Source organism: Hipposideros armiger, unplaced genomic scaffold (genome assembly GCF_001890085.2).
Source record: "Hipposideros armiger isolate ML-2016 unplaced genomic scaffold, ASM189008v1 scaffold_955, whole genome shotgun sequence".
Taxonomy (NCBI): Eukaryota; Metazoa; Chordata; class Mammalia; order Chiroptera; family Hipposideridae; genus Hipposideros; species Hipposideros armiger.
This window is the reverse complement of record NW_017732305.1, coordinates 499,801-513,465: the sequence shown is the minus strand read 5'-3', so window position 1 is coordinate 513,465 and position 13,665 is coordinate 499,801. Positions and strand designations below refer to the sequence as shown.

Below are 13,665 nucleotides of genomic sequence, written 5' to 3'. Positions count from 1 at the left end.
CAGCCCAGCTCCAGGTTGAGCTGTTGTTCAGCATCTTAGCTGTAGAGGGCAGTGTCACTGGCCCTCATATGTGGGATCCGAATCAGGGCCCTCTGGCATCCCAAGCGAGTTCTTAACCATCGCACCACTCGGCCGGCCCGCGTAGGTGTTTTTTAAAGTAACATTTTCTTTAACTTCCCTTATGCAAAAAAAAAAAAAAAAAAAAAAAAAAAGAAAAAAAGGTCAGCAATTTCCATAGCAAGAGGGCAGTGTCACTGGCCCTCATATGTGGGATCCAAATCAGGGCCCTCTGGCATCCCAAGCGAGTTCTTAACCATCGCGCCACTCGGCCGGCCCACGTAGGTGTTTTTTAAAGTAACATTTTCTTTAACTTCCCTTATGCAAAAGAAAAAAAAAAAAGAAGAAGGAAGAAAAAAAGGTCAGCAATTTCCATAGCAACAGGCCTATCGCCTGCTTTTTTGGAGACAGTTCAAGAATTAAGGACGAAGCAGCCATGCCAGGTGACTGAATTTCAGAATTCTGCACGACTTTTCCAGATCCCGGCAACTTTTCATTCTTTTCTGAGTAAATGCTCTTCGCGGCTTCAGTTCACTTCAGGGGAGGGAGAACCTGATAGGATGGCCTTTCTGCCTCTGTACAGTTTTATATAAAATTTCTTCCTTTTGGTTTCCTCTCTCCCTGACGGATTGAAAAATGTGAATTTCTTAATGAGTTCTTTGGGTCTGGACTTAAGACCCCTTAATGATCTTTGCTCCAGTCAATTGCAGGAGCTGCATTTCAAACGCAGCAGGGGGACAAAAGAAAACTCACCAAATCCTGTCTGTGCCAAGGAGGGGGAACCATGCACAGGTCGCCAAGCCCTCACTCTGAACCAACAGGAGAGATTTTCATTGCGACTCCCTTCAGGCAAAGGAGCGTTGAGGTGACTTCTTCCTCTAAGAGTCAACTGGCTGACTGTGGCCCAACTGGAAAGCCAGAATCTAAGATTACACCCGTGTCAGCCTCACAAATCCCTTTAAAGCAACTGTCCCCAGCCTTAACAGGCGCATGAAAACAGGATCTGTAAATTCATTGAATTCATGACCAGTCCACCCGCCGCTGCCTGCAAACCCCAGCGGTGTCTTTTCAGGATCCTCAACGCTGCCCACGCAGCCACAAGCTCACCTTAGGACCCAGACACCAGCAGACCACCATAGCATCTTCATTCATTATGTCAATGACCTTCCCCCTGAGAGGACGCCCCTCGGAATGCTGTGAGGAATGCAACAGCACAGACATGGCTAGGAACGGATCACCGAGGGGTAATTTCAAGTTTGCCAATCCCTACAGGGGTAGCACAAAGATGGTAAATGACAAAACTGTGGCACGGAGGGGATGCGCCAGAGAACTGAGCGAGGCTGAACTCGTGTCCAGCTGGAAGGAAGGTTAACGGGGCTGAGACGCAACCTGAGCCAAATCCTGAGCAGCAAGAAGCAGCCCACTCTGTGACGATGAAGACAGAGCATCCCAGGAGGAGGCGAGAGCCAGTGCAAAGGTCCTGAGGCTGGAATGAGCTCTGCGCGTTGCTACAGGAAGGAGGCAGGGCTTTTTCGTACGGGCATGGGAAAGGCACGAAAAATGAGGTTGGAGACATGGGGTCTCAGTCTGACTGTTCATCCGCATCACCTGGAAAGGTTTTTAAAAACACGACTCATCTCCAGCGTTATCCCCACGGAATCTGATGTAACGGGACTAGTGTAGGATTCAGTCACTGACGCTTTTTGTTTGTTTGTTTGTTTGTATTTTAGCTGAGCCATCCTGCTACTTGTTGGCAGCTCAGCGGCTGCTCAGCTCGGGCTGGACTCGAACTGCTGTTGCTCAGAGCTCAAACTCTTGAGCGAGCTCTTAACCAACTGAGCCACTCGGCCGGCCCAACGCTTTTTTTTTTAATCAAAGAATTTTAAAACTATGTATCTATATGTACGTGTACATATAGATATAGACTGATGATTGACTGGTTGATTGATAGGTAGAGAGAGAAATATAGATAGGACTCATCTTTGCATGACTCCTATTGCATCGAGACCCACCCGACTCCAGTACGGCTCTCTTAACTAATGACATCTGCAGTGACCCTTTTACCTAACAAGGTCACACCTGAGGTCCTGGGGGGTACAGAATTCATCCCATAATAGCTGGGAACTTGTTAGGAATGAAAGCTCTCCAACCCAACTCCACCACTGACCCAGAAGCTCACTGAATCGGAACCCTTGGAGTGGGGTCTGGCGATCCGTCTTTGAAAGACCCACTCAAGGTGGGGGAACCACTGCTGGAAACCACTGCTGGTTGAGGGCTGTTCACTGCAGGTGACAGTGACCTAGATGACAGGCTCCCGTCTCTACAGGGGCATCTCCATTCTCTGGGGGTTGGGGTAAGTGGGGGCGTCCAGTCCCTGTGGCATCGGGCCACCCTGGTATCTGCTAGCTGTCTACAGTGCTCTCTAGGCCCATGTACATCCAGGGACAATTCCCGCATCAGCAGGGCTACCTCCCAGGCAGGGCACCGAGGCGCCCATTAATCCTGACAGCAGCACTGCGGTCTCTTCTCAGCTGCTCCTGTGCGCCTTGATACAGCTCTGGGAAGCTGCGTGGGGCTGAGGCCTTTCTGCCCACACATCTCACCCCCTTTCCACCCTCCTGCCCCTTCCTTCCACGCTGGGCACAGGGGCGCTCCAAGATCTGACTGGTTTCCTGGGTTTTGTCCCGAGATAGAGAAAAGGCGCCCTGGCTTTCTGGCTTGTCCTCTTCTCAGGCACCTCTGCCAAGGCTCCAGGACCCTGTCAGGGTCCCCTCGACAAACAGCTCCTTCTAGGTGCCATCCAGTGCTATTTCTCACTTCACCCTCAGTTTACGAAAACTACCTAATTTGTTGGATTAAGAAGAAACCTGGTAACAATCGTCCACATTTCTTGTCCAACTCAAAAGGTAAAGGGTTCAGTCTCTGGTTTTGCATCCGCGCGAGGCTCTCGCTTGCGTTGGGGAAAGCAGGATAACGTGTTCTTGTTAGGTCTTGAATCTTGAGAACAGCCATGGTGTGATAAGCACAGTGGGCTGCAACTATCATTTATTATATCAAAGTATTATTCCCCAATGTAAGGGGGGGGGCTGATGGCCAGTTAAATAGCCATCGCAAGCTGACCAAGAAGGTGGTGGGGGCACATAAATAGCCTCTGGGACTCTTTAGAGATTTTGTAGCCCGTGCTTTTACTGAGAAGGTCCAGGTACTCCCCTACCCTGCAGGCAACAGCTCGGCGAAGTGAAAATGGCGCCTTCCCACTGTCCATGTGACGTGGCTGCCAGGTTTGACCCTCATCTCAGGATGGCATAGCTGGGTTTGTCAGCTAGGAGCAACCTTTAGCTCTTCCATCTGAGAAAGGCTGACAGCGATCCATCACTTTGGAGAGCCAGTCCCCAGCCGACGGAGCCAGTCCTGGGAAGTGCTCATTAGCAGCTAGTGAAATGGCTCGCCGTTGAAGTGAGGCACTTCTTCTGCCCCTGTGTTCTCAAGGATGAACTCCGTCTGTGAACATGCTTCTCTGATGTTATCAAAGTCCCTTTTCTTCTTCTTCTTCTTTTTTTTTTTCTTCAAGAAGGGATATTAGAATATACTTATTGCTAAGTATAAAACTAAGTAGATTAGGTCCTTGCTCTTTGGGGAACATGAAAATTGGCCTTGATTGCAGTGGCTTGTGGCCATATCATCTGCCGCCAACGTCTGAGAGGAGCATTTCAAAGAAGCAGAGCTCCTCAAGTTGCCAGACAAAGCCATTATGTGGGCAACAGACAGCTCTCAGCGCATGTTCACGGGAGAAATTAATGATTCACTGAGAGCACAGCTGGCTCGTAAGCCGTAGAGACAAGCGATTATAATCTATGGTTGTGGAGATGCCCGTGTGATCAACCATTAGCTTCCCTCAGGGTTCTCAACCTCAGCAGTAGTGATTGGCATTGAGTTGGAATGGTCTTTGTTGGGGGGAGGGAGGCTGTCCTGTGCTTTGTAGCATACCTAGCATCACCTCCGCCCTATGCCTATGAGATACCCGTAGAAGCTTTTTCCCCGCCTTTGAAAGCCAACATGTCTCCAGGTATTTCCAATGTCCCCTTGGGGGGTGGCGGTGGGGAGAGCAGATTTGTCATTTCATACGTCCGAATTCCCTTCCTTTCTAAGGCTGACTCATACTCCATTGTGTGGATGGGCCACATTTTGCGTACCCATCACCTATTGATGGACACTTGGGTTGCTTCCACTTCTTGGCCAGTGTGAATAATGCTGCCGTGGGCGTGGGAGTGCCAACATCTCTTCGAGACCCTGCTTTCAATACTTCGGGGTATACACACAAGAGTGGGGTTTGCTAGGTCATATGGTGATTCTATTTTCAGTTCCTTGAGGAACAGCCATCCTGTTTTCCACAGCAGCTGCACCATTTTACGTTCCCAACAACAGTGCACAAGGGTTCCAATTTCTTTACATCCTTGTCAACAGCTTTTTTTTCTTCTGTTTTTCTGATAGTAGCCATCCTAATAGGTGTGAGGTGGTATTTCATTGTAGGAGAAGACCACCTTTAAACTCTAAGCAGGGCGCACACTGGGAACCATTGGGGGACACCATGTAGAGAGCCAGCAGGAGCATTGTAACACATACGAAGGGAGTCGGGCGATGGGGTGAGAGAAATCGAATCCCAGAATGGGTTGTGGAGAGGGCTGCATGGCACGAGGATGAGTGTATGACTCGCTGACCACCATGGAAACATGGCCGTCTAGAAGCCCAGTAGGGCCGTCCAACCAGCAGTCCCAGAAAGAGCCGTGTTTGGACTCTCAGGGTCCAATCCAGGCAGCACTGGGTAAGAGCCACTGAAAAGACTGCATTCCTTTCTGTTGTTGAGCGAATGCCACTTTTTAAAGCTCCCTCTGAAAAACTCAGTAGAAGAGAAGCTTTCTTGAGGAGGGCATGGTCAAAGTGACAGTGACGCCAGAGCAAAACGCCAATGGGTGCTGGTATTTTAGGTCAATGTGGGGGCACGGTCTCTGCCGTCTTCTAGGCATTGTCCTCACAGGGGGTTCCACCTGAGTGACAGTGACAGTCACCGTCCAGGTCTAGGGACTCTGGTCTTTTTGGCTGGATGCTCTCAAGGTCAGATGACAGAGGAAGAATGTCCTAGTTGACATTACTTTAAGGTAGGAAGGTCAGGCCCTAAGAACACGGATCCCATCTGGGAGAAAATAGGGGGATGGTGGGGTTCCAGCGATGGGGAAAGTGGGGTCACTAGGCTCATTTGGGGAAATGGCTGGCAATTGGCCCTGAGGGCCACGGCCCACCTCCCTGCTTCCGGCTGTCCCCTCCTACTCCATCCTCCTGTTTTCTTGTGATGTCCCCCATTTCCAGCACCCCTCCTTTCTAAATAAAAAGGGCACCATGCTTCTGAAAGTAGACTGGTGCTCAGCTGGCGCTGAGGAAAGCACAGAGGACTAATACATACTAGAAAAGATATTCAACGTCTCTAGGGACATAGGAAATGAGCGCTGAAATAACAATGAGATTCCAAGAACGGTGTTAAAACATTGCACTCGGAATGCTTTGAAACAGGTAGGCTTTTTCTCCCCCATGTGAGATTTTGATATAGCTAATAACGCTTGGGGTTGCGAGATTTCCGATACTTAGGAACCCTGGAGTAATGACACCAGACAAAGTACCAGCAAATTGGCACTTGCACACACCCCAGTAGACTGGAACACTGCAATCCCCAACACTCTTACTGCAATTATTACTCAAGCCCTTCACTGGCCTCGCGTCTCCAAAAAACGTCCAGATGGAAAGGGACTGTTATGTCACAGGTCCACTGACGCATTCGTGCAAGTGTTTGCAGCAGACAAAGCTGTGATCTGGGGAACTCGAAAATGAAGATGGCTTTCAAATGGGTAAAAGAATGAGGAACAAAGGAGGCAGGACTCGGTCAGGAGGGCTCTGCTTCCTCTCTCTTTTTCACAGAGCTGGAGTCAATTTTACGTTTAAACGTTTCCCACAACAGTCAAATCGCTCTCAAATGTTGCAGGGACGCCGGGCTGCCTGGCAACCCAGATGTGCTGTGGGGAACCGAGGAGGGGGCGCTGGGCAGGAAACGTTATTCCTTCACTTCTTCCCAAGCAGAAGGGAAATTGTGCCTTTTCTCCGTTCCAGAAGAATCCATTGAAAAAGACAAGCTGGAGAAAATGAAAACAAACCTCTCCTTCAGACACACTCGACAGGGAAATGGATGGTAGACAGAGTGTGGGAAAATGAGTTTCCGGAATCTTCCACATTAGCTCCACATGGGCAGTCAGGGCAAACTCGGTGGCGTTTTAGGGTCTCCCCCTCTCATGATGAGTCTGGGAACAGTCCGGTCATTCCCGAGGGCTCCCCTTGACCCTGCAGATTGGTGCCCGGTCGGGAAGGAAAAGCCAACAATTCTCTGGGGCAAGCCAGGTATCTGGGAATCGCTGCTGAGGGTTTCTCATCTCCTCAGACATAAATGGGATCAGAAAATAGCGCGCTCCCTGAAAATGAAGGATACCGGCACACGCATAGGCCGTGCTGAGTAACTAGAGGGCTGGATTTGAGGGCGCAGGTCTCGCCTCCTCCAGCCCACAAGGGCTCTTCTCCACATGACACAGGCAGGGGTTCCCATTATAGGGTCGCCTTCCCCCCACAGGGGCCATCAGCGGGAACTACCAAGGGGCGCGCAGCCGTTCTCGAGGACCAAGGATGACATACCTGGAGGCTCCGAGATGCCTCCGGCCGTCCAGCCTCTCTGCAGTGGGCTGAAGGGCGCCTCTTCCCCAAGTCACGTCCACCCAGAACCTCAGGATGTGACCTGATTCACAAACCGGGTCTTTGCAGGTGTCACTAGTTAAGGGTCTCAAGATGGGGTCATTCTGGATGAGGGTGGGTCCAAGTCCAACGGCTATGTCCTTATAAGAGAAAAGTGGGGGGGACTGAGACCCACAGGCACAAGGAGAGACAGAAAGAAGGTCCCCAGGAAGACAGGCAGAGAGTGAAGTGAGGCAGCCCCAAGCCAAGGAACCCCAGGAACTTGCTGGAAAGGTCAGGATGGAACCTCCCCAGGAGCCTGCAAAGGGACCTGCCGGCGCTTGGATCTCAGGCTTCTGGCTACGGAACTGTGAGAAAATACATTTCTATTGTTTAAAGCCACCGGTTTGGGACAATTTGTTACAGAAGTCTTAAGAAGCTAAAGCATTCTTCTGCTTTGAGCCCTGACTTAGCTCAGTGGACAAAACATGGCAGCCTCTGGGTACAAGCAGGTCCCCGGCCTGCACGGCAATGGCTGAGAAGTGATTCTGTCGTCCACAGGTGTGAAACAGGAGGTTGTCCTTACAGGACCACACTTCCAGCTTCTCTGCAAAACCAGCAAAGGTGGTTGCAATGGTCTCGGGTTCCAGCATGGCCTCAGGTCCTGGGAGTCGAGAAGGCTCTGCTCCCTTTAGAAAGACATGGGCCCCCATTTGTGCTTTAGAAGGATGTTTACATAATATGCGGGTTGGGGGTGGGCGTACAAGATTCAGGGGGTGTGAAGGCCCTCTCAAGTGAGCTCTTCGCACCCCATGTCCCCTCCCTATAGATTCACTCATCTAACCCCTCGCTAGCTGGTACAGACGTTTGAGTTTGCCACTTTCAGCTGCATGGCTGATTTAAGCCAGCTGGTTCCTGCTTTGGCCATTTTCATTAGCTGGAAACGCTGAAGTGGCTTCGAAATGTGACATGGTACAAAGTATAACAAACCAATATGTGAGCATCGGTGGAGAAAGGTTCAACCTGGCAAGATCCTAAGAATATTGTTTAGTGTGGGAAAGCCAGCTCAACAAACATGTGGTCACTTTGATGGAAAAAGTCTCCATAGACTAGATTAAAAAAAAAAAAGTATTTGGTTTGATGTTTAATGTGTGGTTAGATTAATGTTTGGTTTAGAGGTTATAAAGAAAGGCCAAAGTCAACAATTTTTTCTAGGCTACACATCATCTCTTGGGATATCTTTTTTTTTGGGGGGGGGGCGGGTATTTTTCTAAGTATACGTACAGTTCAGTGGTGCCTGGTACATTCACAAAGTTGCGTCACCATCACCACCAGCTAATCCCAGGAGGTTTTCACCCCGAGTCCATTAGCATAACTCCCCACTGGCCCTCTCACGGGGCCCGGGCACCCACTCATCTGCTTTCTGTCCATATGGACTGGCTTGCTCTGGACATTTCCTAGACATGGAGTCACACATTATGTGCCTTTGTGTGTGGCTTCTGCCACCAGCATCATGCTTTCAAGGTTCTCCCATGTTGTAGCGTGTCAGTAACTTGCTCCTGCCTGGGCCAAATAACATCCATTATAGGGACATGTCACATTTGACTTATCCATTCATCCGTTGAGGGATGTTTGGGTTGCCTTCACGTGTTGGCTCTTATGAATAACGCTGCCATGAATATCTGTGTACTTTGTGTAGGCTCAGTTTTGAATCCATGACTGGCTTCAGTCTACTGCAGAGATGGGCCCCATGAACCCCCTCCCACACACCCCAGTGGGACCCCAGGACTCTGCCCTTCGCCCTGGGCTGGTTGGGAACTAGGTTTGTCTGTAAAGGATTAAAAACACAACATCCTTTTAGAGGACGTGAGAGCCCGTCTCTGAACTCAGCCCGCGTTCCCTTGTCTGACACTTAGGTTCTAGAAATGAACCCACGGACAACCTCATCCTGCTTGGAAAAACAACACTGCTTCCCACATCCCCGCACACAATGGCACTTTCGCACATCTCCTTAAAAGCTTCTTCCCTGCCTCCAACCCTCACCCTTTTTATTTATTTATTGGAAGATGCTGAGGACATAGAGTGGCTGTTAAACTCACAGACGTTGTGTTGATTTGGTTGGGGGAGCATTCGTTATCAGCCATAATGGCTGTGCATGCCATTATCTGGTTTGATCTGCCAGTCAAACCAGGACGGGGCTAATGAGTCTGTAGGTCCCTGGGCGAGGCCAGCGCGCCGGCCTCTGCATCCCAGCTCAGAGCACCTCACTGCCCCCCGATTTACTGAGCCTGCTATGAATGGTGGGGCGCTTCCGTTTTCTGGGAGCACCCTCTCCTCACTCACAGCGTTTTACTTTAAAAAGAAAAATCATCTCTTAGGATTTATGCCCTGAAGGCTCCATTAACAGTCCTGGCACACAAACCCTACCCAGAAAGGGGCAAAGCAGCCATGCGAATCACTGAACTACTGTCAGTTACTCTTGAAAAACATCACAAGGCCCAGAAGACCCAGCAGAAAAGGAGGTGGAGGATTTCTAACTTTATTTATGATGGAGCGGTCACGTGAGCTGAGGGGGCAGCGGCCTTGAAGGGTGGGGTTGGTGGCTGGGCCACCAACCTGCTGACAGGACTGGAGACAGCTACCCGAGGTTCATGGAAATCCAGAAACACGCGGACACAGGACGGTGAAGCCAAGTGTCTTCTCTCTTCCTCAGTAATCTCCAAAATGGTTTGTATCTTTCGATAGCTCATTGATTCTATTGATCGGACACTTAGCTCTTGGTAGGGAAGGAATATAATCATGGAACCCATATGCTCATTGTCAGAAGAGAACCTGAGGACACACCGTCTCAGCAGCTTTCGCCCTAAGGAATTTCTTCATTTCCCACTCAAATCTGCACACGGACTATCCGGGCAGCTGTGCTCTTTGCATGTCAAATAAGTAGACCAGTGGTTGTCGATCGGGGTGATTCTGTCCCTCAGAGGACATTTGGCGATGCCTGGGGACATTTGGGTTTCACACCAGAGAGGCGGTGCTCCTGGCATCTAGTTGGTAGAGACTAAGGATGCCACTGAATCTCCCACAATGCATAGGACAGCCCCCGACAAAGCATTATCCGGCCCGGAAAGCCCAGTGCCCAGGTGGGGAAACCCTGGTGCAGACTAAACCGCTCTGTATGCTGATCACCTTCTTTCTTTGCGAGACACGGAGACGTGACTATTTACTATGCAGAAACTCATGGTAGCATCATAATCTCATCTTGTAGCGAGGAAGGACTCTTATGACTCTCAGCATCTCTAATTCCAATCACTGCGTCGCAGGGTTCTGAATTAGTTACAATGGAAGACCGTGCCTTAGTCTCAGGAACCGGCTCGACATAAATCCATAACTGAGCTGGCCTTTGAATTAAATCTATGTTGCATCCTTTTTTTTTTTTTCTATGGAAGAGTATCATTTATGGAAATGATCTGATAGAGGACGCTTAGACCAAGTTTCCATATATGTTTATATGTTAATGACCCTATAAAATTCCCCAGGAGTCAGGCTGTCTCCACAGCCCATGGCCTTGTAAGAGACGCCACAGGGCGAGGTGATGGAGAACGTGTGTGGGTTTCACCGTCGGGAGAAAGCTCTCAAGGGCCTTCTGCACGAACTGTCCAGTCGCGTGGTCCCAGGGATGGGCTACGTGATGTCTCCTGTGATTTCACCAGCATCCGTGGGCAGAGGCAGCTGGATGGGCGTGGGTTTGCATGAGCGGCCACACTCCCAGGGAAGAAAGGCTGGGGTTCCCCAAACTTCTGCTGAGCCTCATACAGACTCTGTTACTTTTGCCACCTTCTCCACAGTGGCTGACTGAATAGGTGTTTCTTAAAACAATTACTGTAAAAATTTAAATTCAATATGGCATCTGAAAAGAGACAACCCACTTCTCCCACTGTCTTTGCATCCCAGACATGGCAGCCGCATCCTTCACGCCGGTGCCTTAGAGTCGGTCTTGACTCTGTTCCTGGTCACTGCTCTGCAGGACTTTGGTGGCAGAGAAGATCCAGAATGCGGAAACGGGGCTGCCGCTAGTCGCGGCACCAATCAGCATCCGGCCCAGACATGCTGTCATTACTCTCTGTACTCCAAAAGCTCTCGTCATTATATATACTTTTTCCTATTTTTTTTTAAGCTGAGCCATCCTGCCACCTGTTGGCAGCTCAGCTCAGGTCGGGAATCGAACCGGCAACGCTGTTGCTCAGAGCTCGCACTCTTGAGCGAGCTCTTAACCAACTGAGCCTCTCGGCCGGCCCTACTGCTTCCTCTTTAAACAACATCACGGTGCAACAAAAATCAGTGTAGCTTTGAGTACAAACTGGGTAGTCGATGTTGTATGCAAGGCACGAGGTCCTTTTACTGCGAAAACAGAATCCAGTGCTCATGGAAACTTTGATGGATGTTTAAAAACAACCCTGTTAGTAATCCCCAACATTCACATAAGCACTTTTCATGCGCCAGACACTTAAGAGCATCTTACAAATAAATATTCGTGCACTGCGTCCTCCCAGCCGTGTGGCAGGAGGTACTTGACTCCCATCTGATTTAGCGATGAGGACACGGAGGCCCCCAGGGTTAGATGACGTGCCTGTAGAGCCACAGCCAGGCAGAGGAAGAGACAGGATCAGAGCCGAGGCCAGCTGGTGGCAGGGCCTGTGCTCCCCACCCCCATGCTTGTCCCTGCAATGAAAAATACAGAAAATAGCTCTTGTCTCCAGGGAACCAGGTCTGACTGCTCACCTGGAGCTGAAGGCCCCTGCATTTCAGACCCAGGGACCCCGCGGCGCAGCCATTCCCAGCCCAGAAGACAGAAAGCCTGCATTTCCGAAGAGAGAAGTTCAGGATAAGCACAACGGGGTGCTACCTAGGGCGCTACTTAGGACTCTGGAATCTGACGACCTGTTGGCCATATTGTCAGTTCCCATCTCTGCCTCTGCTTTCCAAAGACAGGGCCGGATGCTGTCATTTTGCAACAGAATGACGTGAAACCAAGGGTGCTAGGGGACTCGGTGAAACAAACCTCAGACTTTTCAGGTCATAATCGTTCCCACCCATGGCAGGAGGAAGTGAACCCAGATCCTTTCATCTACACAGCTGCCATCCTGGCCCCGCAGTTGTAAGGTAACAACACTTTTCAGTGAGTCACAAGCAGCCTGTGACAGGGAGCTTGTCCCTCCACACACAGAGTTGGTGGGTTCTGGCTGACCAGGGGGCTGAAAAGTGCCCACGTGAGGGCGAATTTGATCTCTTATGAAACAAGAGGGATTTCCTGAGGCGGCTGAACACCACATTGTAAAAGGCCTCGATCGAAACCCACTGTCAGAGGAGGGTCAGGTGCAATCAGTCTCCTCAAACACAGAGAGAAAAAGCAGGAAAGATGATGACAACACACGTGCCTCAGAAGAGAATTATTATTCAAACCCGAAGGAATAAAAGGCGCCTGGAGAAATGCACTGAAACCTAGGAACGCATTTTGTAAAGACATCAGAACCTTTCAACATGACCTTCCTTAAAGTCACACCACAAAAGTTCAACCAAAATGAAATGTGCTGTGACATAGTACCATCCTATTTTGTGAATATTTCCCCAAGCAACTCATTCAACATGTGATTAATTTTTATTCTAAAAGGCACCAAAGCACAGCTGCCATTATAACCTTAGTCCTTCTTAACTATAATAAACACCCTGATTTTTATCGCCTTTATCTTTTGAACAAATCTCAATCAAAGACGCTTTTCCATAATTGTGAAATTCTGGTCCACATTTTTAAGAGGATTTGCTTTAAGTGGCTTTCCCCCCAGTATTAATTATCCTCAGATAACAGGCGCTCCTCGGCCAAACTTTGGAGCCATTCATCACCCAGAGCGACGGGGCCGTCCCGTTACAACGTGGGTTTAATCTGCCGAAGCAGCAGTGGTGATGGCAGGTGGGTTATCCTGTTTGTTGATTTAAATTAGTTCCTGTTTTTCTTTTCTTAAGAGATGGAATACCTCTGCTGAATCATTTTCTGTTGGGCAGATTCCATTAACCCTTGCTGAACACTGGACTCACGCACTGGGGTTTCCCAGCTACTCACTGGCAATATTTAACCCCACCAAATAAGGAACAGGGTATTTTCTCTGGCTTTTTTCACATATATACACCCAGAGTGAGACATCACCCTGCTTATATCTTTTCTTGGGCTCCCTGACCATGTATTAACACATTCAACCATGCAAACGGTGCACAGTGTTCGCATATCTACTGAAGAATTCAGAGCTAAGGAAGAATCATACCCATCTCCAAATTCAATGGTAATTCCAGGTCAAAAAAGAGAGTGATCCATTTCATCTGCCTTCTTTGGGATGCAATTTCTGCCCTCCCTGCCCCATCCCTGATACCAGGTGAGGAGCTGGTGAGGCATCTGGCTTCCCGGCTTCCCGTGTGACTCCTCCTGAATCCATCCCCCCAGCACCCAGCCCAGTCTCCCCGGGGCACGCCAAGACTCTCGTGGGCCAGCGTGGGCACCTACCTCAAGATGAAGAAGTCCACGGTGGAGTTGCTGGCGACGGTGACATAGACGGTGACCACGTCTCCCTGCTTGGCCGGCCGGGAGGGCAGCCAGACGGCCACATTGCCATCCAGACGCAGCTCCCTGAGCTGAGCGGCGCTGTCCTGGGCCGGGTAGAGGCCCACGGCGCCGATTCTCTGCAGGTGGGACGTGGTGCCCTCCAGGCCGTCCTTCCCCGGGCGGATGGCGTTGTCCTTCCTGACGTCCCCGCCGGCACAGTCCCCGCGCTCGTCCCCCGCGAGCACGGCGTAGTA

At 50.1% G+C, this 13,665-nt stretch overlaps 1 protein-coding gene across 1 annotated transcript in view; it reads right to left on the bottom strand.

The window, feature by feature from the left end:
- TMEM132C (transmembrane protein 132C) overlaps positions 1–13,665 on the bottom strand; it is a 347,110-nt gene that overhangs the window by 218,869 nt on the left and 114,576 nt on the right. The window contains exon 3 of the mRNA XM_019630847.1: positions 13,373–13,663. Coding sequence (XP_019486392.1) covers positions 13,373–13,663 — 291 coding nt within the window. The remainder of the gene's footprint in view (positions 1–13,372; positions 13,664–13,665) is intronic.